The 23,917-nt window shown below is 39.9% G+C and overlaps 1 protein-coding gene across 2 annotated transcripts; it reads right to left on the bottom strand.

Annotated features, from left to right (window-relative positions):
• Window positions 1-668: 668 nt before the first annotated feature.
• Window positions 669-23,905, bottom strand: LOC133239895 (coagulation factor XI). Of its 2 annotated transcripts, XM_061404260.1 has the most exons (16): window positions 20,860-23,905; window positions 19,505-20,180; window positions 18,592-18,647; window positions 15,930-16,092; window positions 14,546-14,652; window positions 13,490-13,649; window positions 11,751-11,860; window positions 10,895-11,054; window positions 8,519-8,628; window positions 8,263-8,425; window positions 8,067-8,173; window positions 4,894-5,062; window positions 3,631-3,806; window positions 2,739-2,834; window positions 2,047-2,186; window positions 669-1,480 (listed from the first exon to the last, which is right to left on the bottom strand). In XM_061404260.1, the coding sequence occupies exons 3-16, from the start codon at window positions 18,644-18,646 to the stop codon at window positions 1,319-1,321; spliced, it is 1,878 nt and encodes a 625-aa protein (XP_061260244.1). In that variant the 5' UTR covers window position 18,647; window positions 19,505-20,180; window positions 20,860-23,905; the 3' UTR covers window positions 669-1,318. The 2 variants fall into 2 exon arrangements, with proteins under 2 accessions (XP_061260244.1, XP_061260245.1); XM_061404261.1 differs by having other exon boundaries at window positions 15,984-16,092; window positions 19,505-23,905.
• Between the last annotated feature and the right edge of the window lie 12 nt (window positions 23,906-23,917).

Below are 23,917 nucleotides of genomic sequence, written 5' to 3'. Positions count from 1 at the left end.
CTTTTGCTTTTACTGTGTCTTCCTCGGAAAATTCCTTTTTATCCCAATCTTTGAACCTGCTCCAAATTCTCCTTTCCCTTCCCTTCTCGTAGAACCCTATGCTGCCTCCTCATTTCCATTTAAAACTCTGTATTTTATACACGTGTAATTAGTTTCCTTTTGTGGCTCCTGCTAACCAGACTGGAAGCTTCATGAAGGTAGAGATATATTGATTGGCTCACCACCGCATTCCCCCCAGTTCAGTCTGCTCAATCAATACTGTGCATATTAGATAGAATCTTGACACAGGTTGTTGGCATGGATTGAAAACAGGTGGAGATAGTGCAAAATTTATATTATTAGACCATATCTAAAACAATACCCATGTAAATATTTGCATCACAGGGAACATCCCAGTACTGAGAATACAGGTGGTGCCTTGAAAATGCTGAAGACACTGCTGTACCCCCATCCATGTGTTCCCAAATCATTTTCACCTGTAGGATTGGTGTATGTTACATTGATTTCTGTCCAATACATTTATTGTCTATAAATGTAGATTTGTGAACCCACACTCACAGAGGCAGGTTGTCTTAGTCTTTAGCTTACCCCCTTCATCTTCACCAGCCCTCCTGTACCCAAAACTATGCCAAATGCATATGAAATCCATGCACAAACAGAGGACCCACTTCCAGGTGGATAGCTGCTTTTAATCCTTTCCCTTACAGAAATTCTGGAGTCCACATTCACACTCACTTATTCATAGCTTGTCTCTACCCAAACCCATTTAAAAATTAACAACAAGAATTCTTGATTATTCTGAAACCTGCCATCAAATTCAGTTAAGTTCTTTCTTCCCAAAAGAGTTCCCCGTACGCAGAGCACAGAATCTTGCGATTGGATGCTGACTGTCCCAGTTCCTATCTTCTCCGCTTCCCATGTTTCATTCACCACACCTTTTTACAGTGGTTTCTTTGAGCAGTTCTACCTGATCCTTTGGTGCCGCCACTTGATTCTTTTCTGGTTTATCTGGCTGTGCTTTCATCTTTAAATATCTTAATCTTGATTGTGTATCCTTGGTTTAGGAGAGGTATAGCCAACAAAACAGAGCCTGGATACTCAAGTCAGACTCGGATCATCACGGAACCCTGGGAGCTTGGGGAGCATGACAGTTTGCTTTTTCTTACTAATACCCAACCCTTCCAGTCTGTTACAGGCTCAGAATTGTAGCCTGTGGAGGAAAATGAAGGTGCAGTGTCTTCTTCAGTGAAATCCAAGCCCTTTTCAGGGAGTGATCTGATTTACCCTTCAGGAAGTCGAGCGGTCTCTGAGGACCCTTTCAAGGGCCTTGCGTTTTCTCCAGAATCCAGTCCAAGTACTCGACCACGTTGCTGTAAACACCTGGCCGCTGCCTTTGGCCGCAGCCTTCACCCCAGCTCGTGATGCCTACCAGGTGCCACACCTCGTTGTGCTTACAGGACAGGGGCCCCCCCGAATCCCCCTGTGACAAACAGAGAAAAGAAAAGGGCACGCAGATCAGTTCAGACTTCGCTTCTTAAATACCTTGCCCCGGGAATGATTTCACCTGAAATTCTGTCTTGGCCCTTTAATAAACTTCAAAGACGCAGATTACCTGTCCCGCACACCAATCTATCCACGTCAGATTCTAGGGTAAGGAAAAAACAAACCCACTGTGTTCCCTGCTCATTGGCAGAAAACTGTTTTTCAAAAAATACACCAAACAGAGGACTTCCCTGGTGGTCCAGTGATTTAAGAATCCACCTGCCTATGCAGAGGTGGGGGCGGGGGTGGGTTCGATCCCTGGTCTGCGAACTAAGATCCCACATACTGTGAAGCCACTGAGCCCATGTGTCACATTACTGAGCCTGAGCAACTCGGGAGTAGTCCCCGGGCCCTGCAACTAGAGAAACCCCTGTGCAGCAGGAAAGACCCAATGCAGCCAAATATAAATAAATTAGTGAAAAAATTTAACTTAAAAATTAAAAAAAGTTTAATGCACTAAACATTCTAATTCGAGTTTATTCAATTGGCTGAAGACAGGGTTACCTTACAGGCGTCCTTCCCTCCTTCTCTGTAGCCTGCACAGACCATCTTGCTGGTTATTCTGTGCTCTCTGTAACCTGCCTGGCATTCTTCATTGGTCATCAAGGGTACCTTGGCTTTCTGGAGAGTATTCTGTATTTTGTCTAAAACAAAATTTTGGTTTATAAGTGGAATAACCGCATACATATAATATAAATTTAAATATAAGTACATATATTTAAAATAAAAATTGCACCTATTTTAAAAATCTATAAGGAAAAACAATCAGGTTTAGTTCACAGACTTTTTGTAATTACAGCGTGTAGAGAAGATGTTATTCTCATTATTGTACCATTTTTTTCATGTTAATTTAGCTCAAAATTAATTATGGCTCTAACTGGAATTACTTCCCAGAGAAAATAATTGGATAACAGGCTAAGACATTTACTGAAAAGTGCTAGGTTTTGAATTAAACTTCATTAAAAGTAATGAGTCTTTAAAGAGATTGTCATATTTAAAATTCCCAAATAGGTGAGGTATCATCTTCATTTGGGTGATTTTTGCCTTTCCATCTTTATGAATACACTTTCTGCAATTGAATAATGTTATTATTTTACTCTCATTTTAGCTGTGTGACTTGAGGTAGCAGAAAATGTTGTGATTAAACTGTGCTCTGTATCTTCCGCTGTAGCAGACAGAGAAATGTGGTTTCTTACCTCTTAATTTTCTGTATCCCCATCCGGTCACCCAGCATTCAGTATACATCACATTTCTATCTCCTTTGGAAGGTAGGCATATGGGCCATTGAGAGTCTAAATTTTAAAAATCACAGTTTAGTTATCAGAAACAGAATACATCACATTTCCCAGGAAAACTCTCTTCCTTCACTTTCTATGATTAGGGTGTGTTCTCAGTTTATTATATTCGGGTTTTTTTTTTTCCCCCCTCTTTGTCATACATTTTCATTCCTCATGTTCAGAGTTATCTATCACACATCAAGGAGGAGGGAACAAGAGACAGCCTCCTCCACTAACTGTCACTCTCACGAGGTCTGTGATGCTATAGAAACTGCTTCCTCATTCTGACTTGCCATCCTTTCTTCCTTAAAAAGGAGATATAAGCCATCTTTAACATTCCAATATATTATGAAGTCATGTCATTCTGTGAATCTGAAGAAAACTTGCCATTTTAACCCCTCCCCACAAAAAAATAGATTCAATCATCAGGACAGCATGTCAGTCTTTTATATGAATATATATATATATTTTAATATGAACCATTTTTAAAGCCTTTATTGAGTTTGTTACAATATTGCTTCTGTTGTTTATGCTCTAATTTGTTTTGCCTGTGGGATGTGGCATGTGGGATCTTAACTCCCAGACCGAGGATCAAACCTGCACCCCCTGTATTGAAAGGCAAAATCTCAACCGCTGGACCACCAGGGAAGATCCCAGCACTCAGTCTTAATGGACTGAAAGGGGAGCTTTGCAGCCCTTCTCCCTTTTTAATGACAGTAATACATGGAGGGACTGCCAGGTCAGGCCAGGAACCTGGGAGTGTGAAGCCCGGCATCGCTGTAGACAACGTTCTGTTTAAAATTTCCCATACCTGTATAATTCATTGCCGTTTCTAGTTTCAACAAGGCAATGTCGTATCCACTTTCTGCCTTTTCATACTGATCATGAATTATTATTTCTTGAACCCCAAAGAAAGATGTATCCTCTTTTATTTCTGATTGATTCAAAATGCCGCTATAGACACGCAACACATTAGGTGACTTGACCCTAAGGAGTAAGCAAGAGAGGAAAAGAGAATTCCGTTAGCAAGTAATTCCCAACCTTTTGAGATACAGTGCTATTTAACTAACTATTCCTAGCCAGTGGGGGGCTTTTAGGTGGAAAGAAGTGATTTTCTGCTAAGATTTTTCAGTCACATAGTCCTCTTTTATGGAAGGTCCCGGGCTATCATTTACCTTATATTAAACACAAAAACATCAATGAATACTTTTTCCACCCTTCAACACACACACACACACACACACACACACACACATTTCTGGGTTTTACTTTCAGTGCTGCTGTTGATTGGCTGTGACCCTGAGAAATTCACTCATACTTTCTGGCACCCCACTGTCCCATATGTTAAAGCTAAAAGAGACTATTGACCTCAAATCTTTGAGTTATGAGTAAGCTGCATAATGATAAAAATAAACCGACAAAACCACAAATCTGAGTCTAAAAACAACCCAGAAGATACTGCATTGCAAAGAGGAAATCTGGTCAACTAAAATTCCCTGGGATACACACAGTCTGTATGCTCTTGATGGAGCTTTTATATCTGGCCGGTAATGAAAATGACTGAAGTAGGGAATCCAATATGATGATGTATAATAAACACTTCTTTCTGTGTCTGGAAATAGAGTGAGGGGTGGGGAGAGAGGAAGGGAGAGAGAGAGAGAAGGAGGAGGAGGAGGAGGAGGAGACAGAGTCAGAGGGGAGAGGGAGAATAAGTGGGAAATTACATTCAGGAAGCGGGAAATTCTCTTTGAGTTTAGTCCTAAACCCAAAGCCCAGGACAGTGCACAGAAGGTGATATACTCAACAGGAGGTAAGCAGAAGTCCCCTGGGGATGTGTATACATTTAACCAGAAAAGTGGAATATTATGGAGTCAAACAGCCATGTTCCCGCACCTCTTCTGATGCTGGTATAGAATATGAACAGCTCTTCCTTTTTGCTTTTCCCCCACTAAAGACAGAAAATTAATTTAGCAAATAGGAAAACTGACATCTTTGAGATAAAATACTAGAGTAGATTTAATATTAATATATGCATGAGCATGGTGAACGAGTAAAACCAGCAATGGTACTGAACTCGTTGAAACAGTGAGCAGCTGTTAATATCCACTGGTTTCCGATGATGGCGCCTCCACACAGGTGTCTCTGGGTGGGTGATGTCACGTGCAGAGTTATCTGCCATGGCCACTCTCCATGAACAGACCGGGTTCCTCCTACAATTCTGGTCTTGATTTTGGTTGTACACACTACGACAGAAGGATTGCAGTGAGTAGCTTCCTAAATCTTCATTTTCCATCAGTAGTTACATTCCTTCAGGCACACAGGGAAGAACGCCCTGCCCTGGGTTCAATAATGTACCGTGACCTTCACTTGAAGATACTTTAGACTCAAGTTGGCAAAGCATAATATGAACATAAAACCTGAATGAGTGGGTCACCTTGTAATTGCACATTCCCAAATAATGCCCCAAATAATAGAGAAGGACAGGGCAGCCTGGCATGCTGTAGTCCATGGGGTCGCAAACAGTTGGACATGACCAAGCCATTGAACAACAACAATAAAATAATGTCTCATCTGGGACTTCGAGGCTTACCTTCCCTCAAATGACAACCGCAGCGGTTCTTTTAAAGCAATGGTTGTCAAGTGTGGCCCCCAGACGGACCTCCCAGGCATGACCTGGGAATTTGTGAGAGATGATCATTCATGGGCCCCACCTTAGACGTCGTTAATCAGAAACTCTAACAGTGGACCCTGACCACCTAAGTTTTGATCAGCCTCACTGACGTTTGAGAACTCTGGTTAGAGGTGAACACCTTGAACTCCATTTGCAGCCTTTGTCCAGTTCCTCCTACTGCCCTCCCACCCCAGCTGCCCTTTGGCCGCTCACTCCAGCTCCACCCACACCCCAACCCGGCTTGTCTTCTGTTTGTGAACTGCTTCTGCCCTTTGGTCTTGTTGACAGATTGGGCTTTTATGCTCGACCCTTGATATTTCCGAGGACTTTGATTCAAACTCACCCCTCAGTTCTTTCTTGACTTGGAAAATTAATATGTCAGCAGTAACTAAAATATATTAAGAACATGTAAATAAAGACCTTGTTAAGATGAGTTTTAGATCTCGGTGTTCGTTTCTCAGTTCAAACAAAGTGCTGAAAATACCCATGCTTGGCCTTGCATTTTGAACTAATAGATGTTTCTTTGGATGGCAATTGCTCTGTGTCTTCAGAAAGTTAAGTTATAGTATAAACCAATGACAGTGAAAGGTATAAACATCTCAGTCAGATGTTCCCTTGCATATTAGCACATTTTTAATCTAATGCAGCAAAGCCTAATCAACTCATTTCACTTCTATCAGAAGGTGCATTAAAGACATAAGATTTTAGTTTCCTTTATCTTATAGTTTCTGTTTAGCTGTCAGTCTACACCTGATATAATCTGCAACCTTTAGAGACCAGAGTCCACAGATTCATTAGAAAGGAACATAAGGAGGAACATTAGAAACATAAGAAGCATTAGAAAGGAAGGAGGGTAGAGAATGGATTCTGCAATTTAAGGTGTAAGTGGTGGCTCCCCTTTTAAAATGATGTCACCATTGCTGGCGATAAAATCGGCTGCATCCTTTCTATTGCTTGGTAGCACCAGCACAATGGAAAGATCGTAAATACTCCTTTTTGTCTTAGGTAAATTTATTGCAAGAAAAACAGAGAAGGTATGAGATACAACTCAACTGACTGTCTTTGTAAAGAAGCTAGAACCATCCAGAGTCCCATCTGCTGCTGCTAAGTCACTTCAGTCGTGTCCGACTCTGTGCGACCCCATAGACAGCAGCCCACTAGGCTCCCCCGTCCCTGGGATTCTCCAGGCAAGAACGATGGAGTGGGTTGCCATTTCCTTCTCCAATGCAGGAAAGTGAAAAGTGAAAGTGAAGTCGCTCAGTCTTGTCCGACTCTAGCAACCCCATGGACTGCAGCCTACCAGGCTCCTCCATCCATGGGATTTTCTAGGCAAAAGTGGCAGAATTTCCCAGCTAGGAGGGTAATATTGGACACAATGTAACATTGTGTGTTCTACAAAACAAGTTCTCAGAACCTCAGGATTTATTTCTTCATCTCTCAGTAGAGCCAGTATTTCTGACAGATTTTCATATTTTGAAATCTACTACAAAGCATAATTATCACTTCCATTTCACTCATTAAATCTCAGCTGCAACTTAATTTATATTGCATTATAATATTGGGCAGTAAGCAATAAAAGTCTAGAAACATGCAGTGTATGTAAATCAATGAACACTAATGTCGTCGTAGGTTATTACGATAATTTAGGGAGGAATGCGTGTAGGGAGAATGTTCCTATTCTTTCCCTTACTGTTGTTTGGCTACAAACCATCTTTTGTTACTAGGCTCAGAAATTGGCCACTGGAATGGAAGTACTGCTGATATGGTATTATCATTTTTATATTATTATAGGTTGTGCTTAATATAGATAATCTTTTTATTTCCACTCTCTCATACTCATTGTTACAAGTTAATAAGGTTTTACTGTAACTTTTGCTAATATTCATAAATACTCCAAACACTCGCAGGAAATCTGAAGGCCCTGGAGAAGGAGTTACTGAATATTTCTTGTATATATAACATAGTTTTCCCAACATAAGATGATTATTTATATTTCAATTAAAGATCAAGTAACAACCAGTAGAAAGAAGATGACTAATTAAGATGCTGGTTGATATTTCTATTATAAAGGATAATAAGAAAGATCATTTGACCGTGATATCAACAAACAGACATAAAAATGTTGACTAAACCTGAGCCCCAGCAGGCAATACTAGTTATATAAATGTATCAAATTATAAAATGTTTAAGCAAAAAATGTTAGCTACTCAGTGGTGTCTGACTCTTAGCAAACCCATGGACTATAGCCCACCAGGCTCCTCTGTCTATGGGATTCTCTAGGTGAGAATACTGGGGTGGGTTGCCATTCCCTTCTCCAGGGGATCTTCTTGACTCAGGGATTATAACATATATTTAATTAATGCCAGGCAATGCAGAGTTTAGTTAAAGCCCAATATTTACCTTTAAAACAGGTCAGCCTGATTGACAGCAGTGAAAATAACAGAAAATTGCAACTGCATTCATTGTTGTACTAATTTTCTCCCCTCTGTGGCTATTACTGATTCTCTTAGTCACGACATACTCAGTATAAAAAACTCCTTCAGGCTATTACTTTTTTCAAGTGACGTTAAACTCACCATTATCCATTTTACATAACCTTAACGTGTATCCAGAGATGCTTCCTGTCCCATGAAGTATTTTAGTTGGAGATCCATTTGCAGAAAGTTTTAAGTAGCATTTACCCCTGCAGGTTGGAAGCAAAATGGTATAAACATAACTCATCTCTCAACAAGCTGGGACAGGAGCGTCTATGGGACTTGACACATGTCTTACTTCCCTCCGTTGCACGATTCTTGAGATGGAGAATAGGTAAAGAACTGGCAGCGGATGCTGTTGGTACACGTTTTCTGGCAGGCTTCGTGGCTGTCCGCGTCTACGATGTCCAGTTCTTCTCCCAAGAAATCAGTGTTGCGATAGAATGAAGAATGGCAGAACACTGCACAGCAGAAGCACATATTGAGATGTGAAAGGCAAAACCCTCCCGCCCATTTGTTGACCTTGATCAGAAGAAAGGGCTTGCACTGATTACCTGGGACACTGTGCTGGCAGTGTTGTAGACTAAAACCAGAAAAAGCTCTGTTCTTTCTAAAGCGTGCGCTTGGCAATCCACTTGAAGATGTTTTAAGGAGACACAGATTTCTAAGAGTGAAAAAGAAACGTCAAGAGGCACCATGTAAACCATATCAAAGAAGAAGACATTTTCATAGCGCATATAGAAATCAGTTCCTGTTGGTATTTAATAGGGAAGGAGTTCCCATTTTGAAAGTACACTGAGTCAGACTGTAGGTTGCATAGGTTGCAGACAAATTTTCCAAACTGCCTCTAAATCTTCTGAGCTTGCTCTGTTCAACATCACTGTTCCTAGCACCTTTCTTTTTCATTTCCTTTCTCTCAACTTTCCTAGACTATCTCAACCATCCAGGAATGTTCATGCTGCCTAGAAATCTGCTGTAGGCTTAGACAGAGATAAATGCAGGCTCCACACCCAGGTGGCATTTCTCTGGGAGGAAGTAACCTTTCCTAACTAGTACAAAATCACAATCCAGGGCAGTGATGTCCAACAGTTTTTTGCAATGACGTAAACACTCTGCATCTATGCTAGTCACTACAACAGCCACTGCTGCTGCTGCTAAGTTGCTTCAGTCGTGTCCGACTCTGTGCGACCCCATAGATGGCAGCCCACCAGGCTCCCCCGTCCCTGGGATTCTCCAGGCGAGAACACTGGAGTGGGTTGCCATTTCCTTCTCCTAGCCAGCCATTTCATGAGTTCTTGAAATGCGGCTAATACAGCTGAGGAAATGAAGATTTAGTTTTATTTAATATTCATTAATTCAAATTTAAGAGGCCAAGCCTTGGCTTGTAGCACCCAGGTTCTTCTCTCACCCTGTAATGATGATCAAATACTTCCTCTTATAGGTATTGACTGGGAATTTTACAAATGGAATATGAAAGAAAGAGAACCGTGATTAAGACAAAATAACACCTTACAAAGGCATCTAAGTTCTGAAATTTTTAGTGCCTTAAGGTTCAGTCTTTGCCCTCCTTCTCTCTGTTCAATTTTTTGATGATCTCATCAGTTTCAGCAGCATTAATTACCAGCTGGGGATACCTAATCACTGCCTTAAATCTCTCTTTTTAACTGCCAATTCGATATTTCTTTCTCATTGACTACCAGACACCTCTTCCCTCTTGAAATCAACTCTATACGAAATCCTCCCTCATTTCTTCATTGGTGTTTCCAACCTTGCAACTTTCTTGAGCCAAAAAATTTTGCAGCCATCACTGACTTTTTCCTTCATGCTGGTATTCAATCCATCAGCAAATCTTACTGGCTCTACATTAACAATATATCCCAATCTGATCACTTCTGTTTTACTTCCACTCTGGCCCAAGTAGTACAGGGTTTTTAATCTATCGAGTGTGCTTATCGCATCCCCATGTTTAGAACCATATTGAGAAAATGAAAGTAACATATTCTCATGTGACACAGCTAGTATTGATACTTCTGTAGTTATATCCTCCCCCAATAAAAAACCAGTCTTGCTTGATGGACAGGAGCTCAAGGGCTTATTTTGGCTGAATTCCTCTGGGGGACACTCCCCGCAGGAATGAACAGCCGTGTCGAGCAAATGCCAAGGACTCTTAAGAATTCAGAATCTAGATTTTTAAGCAAATAGTCTTAAGATGACTTCTCCTTTTTTTTTTAGTGAATTTTGTTAATGGGGGCAACAAACATCCTTTTGATGATCATAGCAATTTCCTGTGCTTTTATTACAGTTTCCTGTGTTAATATGCATCAGTAGGGAAATGGCCTAAATTCTCAAAGCGTCCTCCACCATTATCCCCAATTCTTTTGATGAAGGCCACTGTTTCTCCCCCTCTCCATTTTGAATTTGACAGGTCACTGCTATTTCCAGCTCTTTGTACTCCTGGATCAATGATCTTAAACCAGGCATTGGGCTACGATACCTCTCAGTGACTATCGTTATTTTCTTCCTTCTATTCGGAACTAGCAACTCTCTCGTTGTCATTGTTCAGTCACTAAGTTGTGTCTGACTCTTTGGGACCCCATGGACTGCAGCACACCAGGCTTCCCTGTCCTTCACTATCTCCCGGAATTTGTTCAAATTCATGCCCATTGAGTCGCTGATAGTATCTAATCATCTAATCCTCTGTTGCTCTCCTTTTGCTGAAGGCAAAGACCTCCCTAACCTAAAAAAAAGCAAAAGTCCTGCGGTCAGTAAGTGGGAAATGGAAAGAGAGGAGCTAGGATTTCTTCCTTGCAGTTTTTATCTATTCTAGAGAGACATTTAGATAAAATTTGTAGTTGCTCAGAATTTTCAAGGGTGGGTTTTGATCAATTGTTTTAAAAGATAACACATGACCCTTAATCTTAACTCTTTACCTTTCAGATGCTGTTGGCCATTCTTCAGACAAGAAGGTAAAAAACAGACAACTGGGATGGTGAGTACAGATGCTGCGACAGACAAAGGGATCTGGGGCCACGACAGTGTCAATGGTGATGTCCACAAACGCCGTTCTGGGGAAAATGTCCCTAATACAAGCTGCACAGCAGAAGACATCATATTCAGAGGGTCAGTTCATTGGTAGCGTCAGTAAAAGTAAAACCCCACTCACGGTATTCGTAAATTCCATATAAAAAATTTGCTGGGCGATGAGGGAGGGATGAACAGGCAGAGCACAGAGAAATTTTAAGGCAGTGAAAATATTCTGAATGGTACTCTGGTGATGGAAACATGCCTCTATATATTTGTTCAGACCCATACAATGTATGACTCCAAGAGTGGCTCGTAATGTAAACTGTGAACTTCGGGTGATTATGATGTTGGCTCATCAGTTGTAACAAATGTACCATCTGGTGAGGGATGCTGGTAACAGGCAAGGCTGACTACATGTCTGGGCAGGAGGTAAAGGGAAATCTTTATCCTTTGCTCTCAATTTTGCTGTGAACCTAAAATGGCTCTAAAGAAACAAGGTCTTACTAGTAACTTTAAAAGATTTGTTTATCCCAAGATCTTTTACACTTTTAAAATTAGGATAACTGAAGTGATTGCTGTAAGCTTTAAATTCCAATGTAAATTTTAGTCATATAGACCATTATGGATTTTTCTCATGAGGAAAATAAAAGGTCAATGGGTCCACTTCATTAGTGAGCACAAATTGGTATCCTAAGTGAGGCCCATTGTACATATCATTAGCACTGAATGGCTAAACTACCTCATTAAGAAAATAATAGTTACCCAGGTTAGAAAGGCCACAGGACTTCAAAGAAAATCCAGATACCACTTCGTGGAGCTTCGTTATGCTGGTTGGTGTCCCTGTTTGGGTGTTCTTCAACAGACAAGTGTTACTAAATAAAGACCAAAATGGAAAATTATTTTATCCCTCCAAACGCAAGTAAGGAAAAATATAAGATGATAAAAAATTCACATTTAGAGGTGGCCTGGGCATGAAAGCTAAAGAATTGCTCTGAAAACTGATCTGAGAGACTAGACAGCTGCTCTTGAGTCCCATCTCTGCTGGGAGTTGGTGGTTCTGTGAACTTTGTCAGTTTTATTTTTTCATCAGTAAAATGACAGCTTTAGATGAGTAGTAACATGAAGAGTGGAGATGTAGGAATTAAAGACATCTCAAGCTTGTCTCAATTTTACCATTTTTACTTTTCAAATAATACCTAGCAACTCCTGATGTCCTGGCTTGCTGTTCACTTTGCATTGAATCTTACACATAAAATATGTAGAAAGGTGGATTTGAGCTGAGCTAAAGATAAACCACAAAACCTTAATTATTGATTTGAGAACTTCATCTTGTGTTATCATTCATTGCTTTTCTTCAAGTAAATCTTTGACACTTTATTTCCGCTCATCTCCTTTTTGTGAATGTGTAGACCAGAATGTTAAAATCCAAATACTAGTCATTTTGAGTTCTTCTTTCATCGTTGGATTTCAGATAAGTGTAGCACGTGTGTGTGCTAAATCACTTCGGTCATGTCCGACTCTCTGCAAACCCATGGACTGTAGATTGCCAGGCTCCTCTGTCTATGGAATCTCCCAGGAAAGAATAGTGGAAAGGTTTGCCCCTTCCTTCTCCAGGGGATCTTCCCAACCCAGGGACTGAACTCACACCTCCAATGGCTCCTACATTGCAGGCAGATTCTTTACCCTTGAATCACCAGGGAAGCTCCAGATAATTGTAGCTCCCTATACAAATCCAAAATATCTCAAATATTTCTAAATTTAAAAGTTAATGATATTTTCCCTAAAAATATGTAAGAGAAAAAAGTTAATAAATTGCAAATCAGATCCTTTTATATTTTTACAGAATATATTTACCCCTGGAATATTTCAAAATCTAGTAGCGGGACAAGTTTTAAAGTATTTCACACAGGTTTCCGTTACTTTGTCTCAGGTGGGGAACTGTTATTTGGGAGGATATCTGAGTAGGTTTTTCTTTTTGATTCTACAAGTTCAGGCTGTAGCATCCTTTAGGCTGAGAAGGGGACTGACTGACCATTGCAACTGTTTTAAAATCGCCAATTAAGAAATGTAGCACTCTATAAATTAGCAGCAGACACCGGTTCAGTCCCTGGGTCAGGAAGATCTCCTGGAGAAGGAAATGGCAACCCACTCCAGTATTCTTGCCTGGGAAATCCCGTGGACAGAGGAGCCTCGTGGACTATAGTCCATGGGGTCACAAAAGAGTTGGACATAACTTAAAGAGCCTAAACAGCAACAACAATAAATTAGCTAGGAGGTGGATTTAACATTTTTGATAAGTGTCACTGAAAGACAGATTTTGTATTATAAAAGGAAGTGCATCCACGTTGGACTTTAAATACATTTTTCACCAAAAAATCTATAGTATTAGTATTTTTAGAATTGTCTTGCATGGGTTAAAAATAAAATTTGACATCAAGTTGATAGGGAAAAAAAGAATTCCGTTTTCCGTTTTGTTTTCCATCAGCCCACAGCTCGCTCACCGATCCTTTATGCTTGGAAAGTGCCTTGTGGCGAATGTAAAAAAATGGCAGTGCGTGTCATCTGTACACCTCTGTTGGCATTCCCGAGCGCTCTGGGCAAGGGAGCTGTTATAGTTCATCCCCTTCATGTTTAGGTCCACATACATGTCTTTGCTGCAAGCTGGAAGTGAAATCAGAATATATGGTTATTTTCCAGTCTCTGGGGTCAAGGCCGATAATTCAATCTCAGCCACTGTTCCTCCAGACTTACTCTTTCACTGACTTTTTCTCAGAAATCCTCTAGTTCTGTTTTAATCTGCTTAATTCCTACTCTTCCATGGAAACAGTAAGAGGATGCCAGTGTCCTTCTTACACTGCAGCAACATGAGACTTGTACATTTCTGCTTCAGCTTTATGAACTGGCCTCTCGTCTCCTTCACTCCACTAATGGACTGATTCACTCACTAACCTATACTAGTATCTATTTCACTATTAAGGCAAGTGTCATCTCAACCTTTAGAGCTGCTTTCCTTGATTTGAATTAATATATTTAATAAGGACTTTCATATAAAACTTTAAGCTGGAAAGGAGAGGGGGGAAAAATGAATGATGACCTGATGTAGTTGGATGTGTCCGATGAGATAAATATTAATGGACTGTAATAGGGTGGGGCTTCCCAGGTGGCATTAGTGGTAAAGAATCTACCTGCCAATGCAGGAGACACAAGAGACAGGGGTTCTATCCCTGGGTCGGAAAAATCATGTGGAGGAGGAAATGGCACCCTCCTCCAATATTCTTGCCTGGAAAATTCCATGGACAGAGGAGCGTGGCGGGCTATGTCCATGGGGCCACAAAATGTCAGACGCAACTGAGTGGTTAAGCACAAGCACAACATATGGAGTGGTGGGGGGAGACACGCGTGTGTGCTAGTGTTTACTCTATGTGACGAGTACTTCACTGAGAGGGTTTGTTTCCATATTGCAGGATTTTATTTTATATCCAGAAAACCATAGCTGGTGTAACTACATGTATACATCACAGTAACTAATGAATATCAATTCTAGCAAGACGTCTTACCACTTATGTGGTGCAAGCATTGCTTGGAAGAATATCCAGAAATTGCTCCTGTCATATTCACCATTGGCAGTGTTTCTGTAACACTGTCTTTCAGGATGCAAGTATACCTGTTTTTTTTAAAGAAATACCATTACTGGGTAAAAATGTATATTTTAAAATAACGGATCTTAAAAGTCAGCCCACAGAGAGTCAAAGAGAAGGAAACAAGTTCCTCTATCTCATGCCAAAACAAATATTTTCTTAAGAGACTGTGAATTTGGTTTTCATTCCAACATCCTGACATTGAAAAGAGGACATAAAATGTTCCTTCCAAACACAAAATAGGAGTGGGTGAACTGTGGACTTTTGGTTAAATGCAGCTCTCTGCCTGTTTTAGTATATAGTTCATGAGCTGAGAATGGTTTCTACAGTTTTCAATGATTATATTTTGAATCATTATATAAGTAGTTATATAATATCTTTGATTTTGCTATTGGATCCACAAAGCCTAAGATATTTACTTTCTGCCTATTAAGAAAAACTTTGCCAACCTCAGAGGTAAATTCTAGAATACTAAATTTTTTAAGTTCAGGGAACTATGTAAATACTGAGTGCAGCAATAGTGCATAAAGATGTTGATGATGTCATTCTGCAGTAAAGCTTTATTATTAAATGTTAAACTCAATATGAAAACAAAAATGGTAAGTGGAATGTCCCAAGATTTTTAAGAATATGACTATAGAGACAAAACCACCAAATGTAATTTGTGAACCTTGATAAGATTCTGGTTAATTGCTGTAAATTACATTGGAAGGACAACTGAGATGATATAAAGGGATTCTTGTTAATTTTTAATGTCTTTTGTGTGTGATAATGTATGCTGAAATATTTAAGGGTGAAATATTACGATGGCTTCAAATTATTTCACATGCTTTGACATCTACACATACATAATAGAGAAGACAAAAATGGCAAAAAGTTTTGGGATGATATGAAATCATTGTACTATTCTTTCAAATTAGCTTTACAAACAATGAAATTTTTTTCTAATAACATCATTGAGGGAAATGTTCTAATTTGAATAATATAAAATATAAATAATCAATTGAAAGGCAAAGAACAAAATGAGGAACTGGCTTTAAAGTAGAAAAAAATCAGACAGAGAGTATCACTAATATTGAGACCACCAGAGAAGTTGGAAAGTCCACACTGAGGGGCACATCTGTTCCTCCTGAACTGCCTAAATGCTGCTCTTTCTTCTGTAAATATTTAATATTTCAGTTGAAGGAAGATACATCTTCCAATGTTAACATTAAGTTTTATAAAATGGTAGATGACAGTTCATTGCTGGTAACTGTCTGTCATATACAATCTATTTCCTCTACATAGAAAAGCGAACATTTACCACTTGGTAGGATCTTCTGATGATGATTCAGTCATAAAAGTGAAGAGCAAGCACCTTGGATGGTGGGTGCAGATGATTTGGCAGTGCTTGGCATTTGGCGCGAAAGCCACAGTGATGTCTCCTCCTTTAAAGCAGGCATCTTGGAACAGCGTGGTCACACACTCTAGGTTGTAATACATGACGCATGTGATTTTGGATTTCATGGGGCACATGTCCAATCAGGTAATAATCTCACAAAAGCAAGTGAAATAGGTCTACTTAACGGGAAATGTGCCAGAACTTAGAAACCAGGTCCATCAACACTTTTAGTTTATTGGATGAGCAGCCATAGATAGAAAAGAAAACTATAAAACGGCATGTGTGTCTCAATAGAACGGCGCTTCTGAGTGATTGGAGATGTGGGTGCTTTGCGAGTAATTGATTTGTTTCTCAGATCTTTTCTGGCAAAAATGCCTTCTAGGACCCCATCCAGGTCTAGAATGGTCTCTGTTTTTCCTTTCCCCATTGCTTCTCTATGTCTAAACACCATGCTTGTGTGAAACAAAGGCTCCGTGTAGCCTTTGGGTAGCCACCCAACTTTGGGTACCTACTGCTTTGGGTACCTACTGCTTTGGGTAGCGTTTGATGACCCTTGATGGGATAAGGTATCATATCACTTCAGTCTTTTAAATGGACCAGTTCAATTGACCTACAACACTATGGTAGTTCCTGTTGCACAACACAGTGATTGGATATTTCTGTACATTTCAGTTTATCATCATGACAAATCTAGTTACCATCGGTCACCATACAAAGATAGTACATAATTATTGACTATGTTCCCCACACTGTACAGTCTATTACTATGAATCATTTATTTTGCAGCTGGAAGTCTGGACGTCTTAATCACCCTCACCTATTTCTCTCTTCACCTTACCACCTCCTCTCTGGCAAACACCTGTTGGTTCTGTGTTTCTATGACTCTATTTCTGTTTCATTATGTTCGTTCATTTGTTTTGTTTTTAGGAATTAACATAGCATCGTGCATCAATTATATTTTTAAAATAAACATTTTTTTAAAAGAGATCAGATTTGTGTATACCAGAGAAAGTCACTGGAGGAAAAGGGTATTGGATATGGATAGTCAAAAGGGGGATTTCCTGGCAGTCCAGTGGTTAAGACTTTGTGCTCCAAATGCAGAGGGCATGGGTTCAATTCCTGACTGGGGAGCTAGGACCCTGCATGCCGCATGGCATGGCCAAAAAAAAAAAAAAAAAGTCAAAAGGTACAAACTTCAAGTTATAAGATAAATAAGTACCAGAAATGTAATGTACAACATGATAAATGTAATTAACACTGCTATACGTTATATATATATATCAGAGAAGGCAATGGCACCCCACTCCAGTGTTCTTGCCTGGAGAATCCCAGGGACGGGGGAGTCTGGTGGGCTGCCGTCTATGGGGTCGCACAGAGTCGGACACGACTGAAGTGACTTAGCAGTAGCAGTACATTATATGTGAAAGTTAGGAGAGTAAATCCTACAAGATAGCATCATAAGGAACACATTTTTTTCTGTTTCTTTAATGTATCTATATGAGATGATGGCCATATTGTGGCCGTCATTTCATGGTGTATGTAAGTAAAATCATTGTGGTGTAGACCTTAAACATATACAGTGTGGTACATCAATTATATTTTAATAAAACAAAGCCGAACAAATAGGTCATTTTAGTAACAAAAACTTTAGACTCTTAGAAAAATTATGGAAGCCCCTTCCACTGAAACCATAAATAAGTTAAAAATACAAACATGTATACCTGTGGCGGATTCATTTTGATATTTGGCAAAACTAATACAATTATGTAAAGTTTAAAAATAAAATAAAAAAAAAAACTCAACATTCAGAAAATGAAAACAAACAAACAAACAAAACTAAATTACATAAAATTGAAATTTTCTTCTATTTCTAGAAAGAAACATCTAATATTCCAGATTGTGGATTTTTAGGTCATTACTATTTTAATCACTGAATAAATGTATTGGAGTTTTTAATCTTGGCATATTTTCCTTGACAAATACTAAGATATAACCCTTGGTCTTATTAAATATATAAATATATATAACAAAAATTAAAATATTTGGGCAGAACAAAATATAACTCAAACTTATTGTAGCAACAAAAAAATAAGTAAAACTAAAAATTAGTAATTTTATCTCAGTAATAATCAACATGCCAGTAAGTATGTAGAAAAGTATATAGGTAAAAAAACAGTAGAAATTATCACTAGAGGCTTAGAGGATTATGTAGTCCATGGACTTAAATGGGGAGAAATTTCAACTTTATTTTCACTAACTTCTAACTAAAATATGGCTTATCTTTCTATGACTAATGTAAGAGCAAAATGCATTAGTGTCCACAGGACCTGTGCCTTTGTCATAATAAAAATAGCAGATTTGAAAACACTACAGTTTCAGATATCTCAAAATATCATTATCACTCATTACTAGTTTGATGGTAATTACCATGCAGGTTTAGACCCACGACTAGACCTTCTTAAATAAAATATTAAGAAGACAATGTGTGATTTTCCCTTTTGGGTTTATGCCCTCCTGTTTTCTAATCCATAAGTCAGGGAACCAAGCTATTTCCAGTCCACACTAAAGATAAAATTCTACTTACCACCAGCAACGGAGGCAAATAAAGCGAAATGTACCATTTGATATAATAAAGTCATCCTACAAAAAATGAAAAATGTGCATATGTTTAGAACATAAGACATGAATTTATAATTAATTTACTGATGTCAGAGTTTACAAGAAATTTGGAGGGAGAGGAGTAAATAATTCGATAGTAGTCGCAGAGCTCTTTATCATAATGGTGAATTTTATCTTCCCCCCAATCCTAGAATGTTCCTCAGCATGGTTGGTTGTGCAGTGGTCAGCACGTTCACGGTTGAGAGGAACCAAGGACTTAGAGAGAAAGGTCGTCCCCTTTCCTTCCTTCCCTCCCTCTCTTTTGCCTCCAGCTCACTATTAATCAGACATTTCTCATGATCATCTGACCCTCTCTCCATCTCCATTTTTCCATATTTATCTTCTCTTCCAATTCATTTCCTTTCTTTCCATTGTTGAAGTTTCTTTTCTAAATCTATCAAAGAAGCTATAACTGATTTTCTACTTCTAAAATTTTCTATTTTTAAAATGAGGTTGCAAATATATTCCTAGATTGTCTTGGTCTTCTACACACATACTTATCTTCACAGAGCCCTGAATTGACATCTCTATGGAAAACTTTAGACAGTTTTCCTGTCTCAAGGGAAATCTATGAGACAGATTGTCTTCTGATGTGTTCATATTACTCTTGAATATCTTTTCAATTTCTAAAATACTTGCTACTGAGTAAAAACTATCACTCTTCTTCCATTCTGCAATCTCCTCCCACATTGCTTATGGATATTAACTAAGAACTTCCAAAATATTAAATCAGACACATTTTATTCTCTATTGTAAAAAAATTTTAACTCCACAGAAAAAGGCACATCAGGGAATAATTGTTTGAGAGACGTCTTAAATAATAATTTTTGAAATCATACCTGAAAAACCTTGTTTGTTGCAATTCTTAATAAGAATGTTTTTTGTCTTCCAAAATGGCCATCCTCTTCTAAAGGAGTTTTTGCAGGTACTGTTCACTTAACTTTAATATTTACTTTTACTGATTCCCAGTGTGATGTAACATCGTTTCCTTGTGCAGAATGCCTGTGAAAGTACTTAAAATCTTTGCATATCAAACATGTACTCTGGTAGAGGTGCTTGCTTTTTCAATACACTGATTTTTTTTTTCTCTCTCGTTTTACTGTGTATTCAAACAAGTGACCAGAGAGAAGCTTGCTTGCCTGGAAAATCCCATGGACAGAGGAGCCTGGTAGACTACAGTCCATGTGGTTGCAAACACTCAGACATGACTGAGCAACTTCACTTTCACTTCTTCACTTCCTAACCATTGGGCAAACTCAAAATGAGGATGCCCTCTGGCCAAAGCTGCCCTTAACCACATTTTCAAATAGCAACTGTTAATCATTAATTCCAGGTTAACTGGAGTCTCACCATCTGAAAAGAAAACAAGGGAGGTCTGATGGACTAACTGATGTTTGGAACAGTAGAGAACTGAAACTCAGCTCTTCCAGGATTGTGGAGCAGGTGGGGCCAATTGTAGATCCCTGCTCTTCTGCAAGCCCATTTCCCTTTAGACAGTGTTACCTCCTCGGAGACCTGGAAAGAGAGGATTAGTTGTAATGAGCACTAGTAGCTCAGTGGTAAAGCATCCGGCTGCAATGCAGGAGACCCAGGAGGTGTGGGTTCAGTCCCTGGGTTGGGAAGATCCCCTGGAGGAACAAATGCAACCCACTCCACTGTTCTTGCCTGGGGAATCCCATGGTCAGAGGAGCCTGGGGGGCTACAGTCCATGGGGTCTACAAAGAGTAGGACTCAACTGACTGACTAACACTTTCACTTTAGGGAACTAGATCCCATGCGGCCAAAAATAAATAAATAAAAATAAAAGTACATTTCAGCTACACAAAAAGCATATGTCTATAATGCACTGTTCTTTATGCAGTTCAAACATAGAATAACGAATTTATGCCAGGAAAGCTTTTTGTGGAAAACTGATACATGAAATTATGTAAGGTCCTTATTTCCCTGTACTGTTAACTTCATGAAACCCCATCTCTATCCTAAAGCCTTAGTACAAAGATTATAATGATAAGCCTCCAACTCTATTGAGAGAAACAGAAAGACTCTGACAAGCGATATACATCATTGGGAAACCAAATAATATTTTCCTAAATTTGATCTCGCTAAATTAGTGAAATTTCTAAAGCCTTCGAAATAATATAAGGATTCCGAAATATTCTTGTCTATTCAAATGAAAATAGAATAAGAGTCTTACCTGTGTAGGAACTCTTCCATATTAAACAGAGCTTCTTTTCAAATTGACACCAAGTATTCTAAGAATTCTCTTCGACTAATGTTTTGCAGATTAGAATTCTAATGTTAAATACTTTTCTCTTAAAGCTTTCTCCCCCCACCCCCACCCCCCTCAGTGAAGTAGAATGCTTTTGAAGCTTAATGAAAATAGGGAATTACTGGACAAAATCTCAGGAAAAATCCAGAACTTGGTCTATAGAGACCCAAGAATAAGTTAGAAGCTGGGATCCTTGGTGGCCTAAAATTCTCTGTCTGGGACAGGAAAAAGCGCACAGCTGCACTTTCTCAGTCACAGCCAACATCAGCTTCCTCTTGGAGTTCCTTTCTTATTAAGACTTGCTTTGAAGAAAAGCACAGACTCCCAAGTCCTGAAACCTCTTCCTTGCTGTCCCTGAAATATCCCCTTTTCATTCTCTTTTAATACTGACCTTTCAACCCTGGCATTACTAATATTTGTAATATTAGTAATTTACTAATTACTAATAATTAGATAATTATTTGTTCTGAGGGGCTGTTCTGTTCATAGTAGGATGTTTACCAACATCTCTGGCTTCTACCCACTAGTACCCGCGTCATCCAGGTGTGGCAATCAAATGTCTCTAGATATTGCCAAAAGTCCCCTGGCCAGGACTGTGTCCAGTTGAGAACCACTGCTTTAGATGATAATGAGAATTGCGAATGACTGCTATACGTGCTCCTGTCATTTTTTATCTTCCTCATAATACAACATGACATGGACCTAGGATACATCAGTTCAGTTCAGTTCAGTCGCTCAGTCATGTCTGACCCTTTGCAACCCCGTGGACTGCAGCACGCCAGGCCTCCCTGTCCATCACCAACTCCTGGAGACCTCCCAAACCTATGTCCATTGTGTCGGTGATGCCATCCAACCATCTCATCCTGTATTGTCCCCTTCTCCTCCTGCCCTCAATCTTTCCCAGCATCAGGGTCTTTTCAATTGGTCAGCTGTCTGTATCAGGTGGCCAAAGTATTGGAGTTTCAGCTTCAACATCAGTCTTTCCAATGAACACCCAGGACTGATCTCCTTTAGGATGGACTGGTTGGATCTGCTTGCTGTCCAAGGGACTCTCAAGAGTCTTCTCCAACACCACAGTTCAAAAGCATCATGACTACTGGAATGACTACTGGAAAAACCATAGCCTGGACCTTTGTTGGCAAAGTAATGTCTCTACTTTTTAATATGCTGTCTACGTTGCTCATAACTTTCACCTGGGATATGAATATCAAGTCCTATTCCTGACTCTGTCCTTGCAGGTGACCTTGAACTAATCTCTTTACCTCTTTGAGCCACCATTGCTTCATCTTGAGCCTAAAGACATACTCATTCATTAGACGTGAATGCCCATTCATAATCTACAAGATGTGAATGAAAGTGGCTCCCACTTTAATAAATTTTAAGTATACCTTAGATGTTTCCCACACCTCGGTGAGGAATGAGACAGATGCGGGAGCCCTTGGCTAACCTCGTATCACATGTGTACATGTGCTCGGCTTTCTGCAGCTTGCTATGCTGGTGGCACAGTGCTGACTTTCAGGCTCGGTGCTGCCCCACGCCTCTCTGTCCATTCGCCCTCATGAAAGTGAAGTCAGGCCAGCCTCTGGCCCTCTTAGCCTCTTACACACATCTGTTTGTTGACGCTCTGACTGGGTGAAGTGCTCTTTCTGTTTCCCCTTGTATTGAACACATGATGGGTAATAAAGAGACCAGTCCAGCACCGCTGGTTCTAGTTGGCAACTTGAAAATGATTAGCATATCCCGGAGGAGCTTCACATTTAAAGCTGTCCTCTTTTGCCCAAAGGAGGTCATTCCCTGACCAGCAAGAGCCCAAGCATAAAAAATAAAAATAAAAAAAGCCCAAGGATTACACTGCAAGCCCTTCAAGTCCTATTCAAACATCCTTTAGGACACTATTGGTGAAGATAAAAGATTTTCACTGCAAACCACTTTTTTTCTTTTTAAATATAAAACAACACCCACAGTATCTGTGTTGCACACTAAAGTAAAAGTTGAAGTTGTGGGGTTTTGCTTTTTTTAAATCATTTCAGGGAATCCAGCCGGATATTACAAAATCTGGGGAATTTATTTGTGGAGTAAGCCCTTAACTCTTCAGTTTCTTACTGTGTGGTTTATGAATGACTCAGACCTTGTGGTTTTCTTTCAGTCAGTCCCCTCCATCTTTAGTTCTTTCTACCTACCCAGTATTTTGTGAATGGTCAAATTCTGTGTCAATGTCAAGTCAGTTCAGTGGCATGGAATATAACTACCTGATATCAGTTGTGGTGGTTGGTCACTGACAAGTTTGGAATTTGTGTTACATAAGAATTAATATCATTCATTCCAGGACTGTTTCCTACCACCAGGAATTTACTTATTACTGCCTCTGGGTTACTACTGCAGAACCCAGGATCCACTGTGTGTGCCAAGTCAATCGTGTCCAACTCTTTGCAACCCTATGGACTGCTCCTCTGTCCATGGGATTCTCCAGGCAAGAATACTGCAGGGGGTTTCCAAGCCCTCCTCCAGGGGATCTTCCCAACCCATGGATCAAACCTGTGTCTCCTATGTCTCCTGCATTGGCAGGCACATTCTTCACTACTAGCGCCACCTGGGAAGCCCACTGAACCCCCAGCAAATCAGACCCCTGCCTTCCACGAAGGCTACGTGAGGATCTTACAGCAGAAGTTGCACCCAGACAGTTGCAGCCCCGCAGGTCTCCCCTGCACGGCCAGCCTGGAGCCCTGTGGCAACGCCCAGGGAACCAAGGTAAGAGGCCGACATGGAAAGCTGCGCTGCTAATCTTCCAGGTTCAGATAACCCATCTCTTCCTTGCAAAAGTGCACATTTCACAGGTTTCTTCCATTCCACTTGGCAGAACAAAATCCAAGATCAATGGCTCTTCACCCCAAGTGAGGCAGGCAGTAGTAGGTATGAATGACTGTGCAGGTGAGGCTGAGAGAAGAATTTATCATCCCTGGGATAGACTGAGTTCCGGAGGCAG

Source organism: Bos javanicus, chromosome 27 (genome assembly GCF_032452875.1).
Source record: "Bos javanicus breed banteng chromosome 27, ARS-OSU_banteng_1.0, whole genome shotgun sequence".
In the NCBI taxonomy this organism is placed as follows: Eukaryota; Metazoa; Chordata; class Mammalia; order Artiodactyla; family Bovidae; genus Bos; species Bos javanicus.
Note: the sequence above shows the minus strand (reverse complement) of the source record. Positions and strands in the feature narration are given on the sequence as shown.

Excerpts from the sequence above, each read along its gene's own strand:
- LOC133239895 (XM_061404260.1), bottom strand. The coding sequence starts at position 18,646 with ATGACTTTATTATATCAAATGGTACATTTCGCTTTATTTGCCTCCGTT. Across the intron at positions 16,093-18,591 it reads ATTTGCCTCCGTTGCTGGTG|AGTGTGTGACCACGCTGTTC; the intron begins GTAAGTAGAATT and ends ATTACAACCTAG. Across the intron at positions 14,653-15,929 it reads TCAGAAGATCCTACCAAGTG|GTATACTTGCATCCTGAAAG; the intron begins GTAAATGTTCGC and ends TAAAAAAAACAG.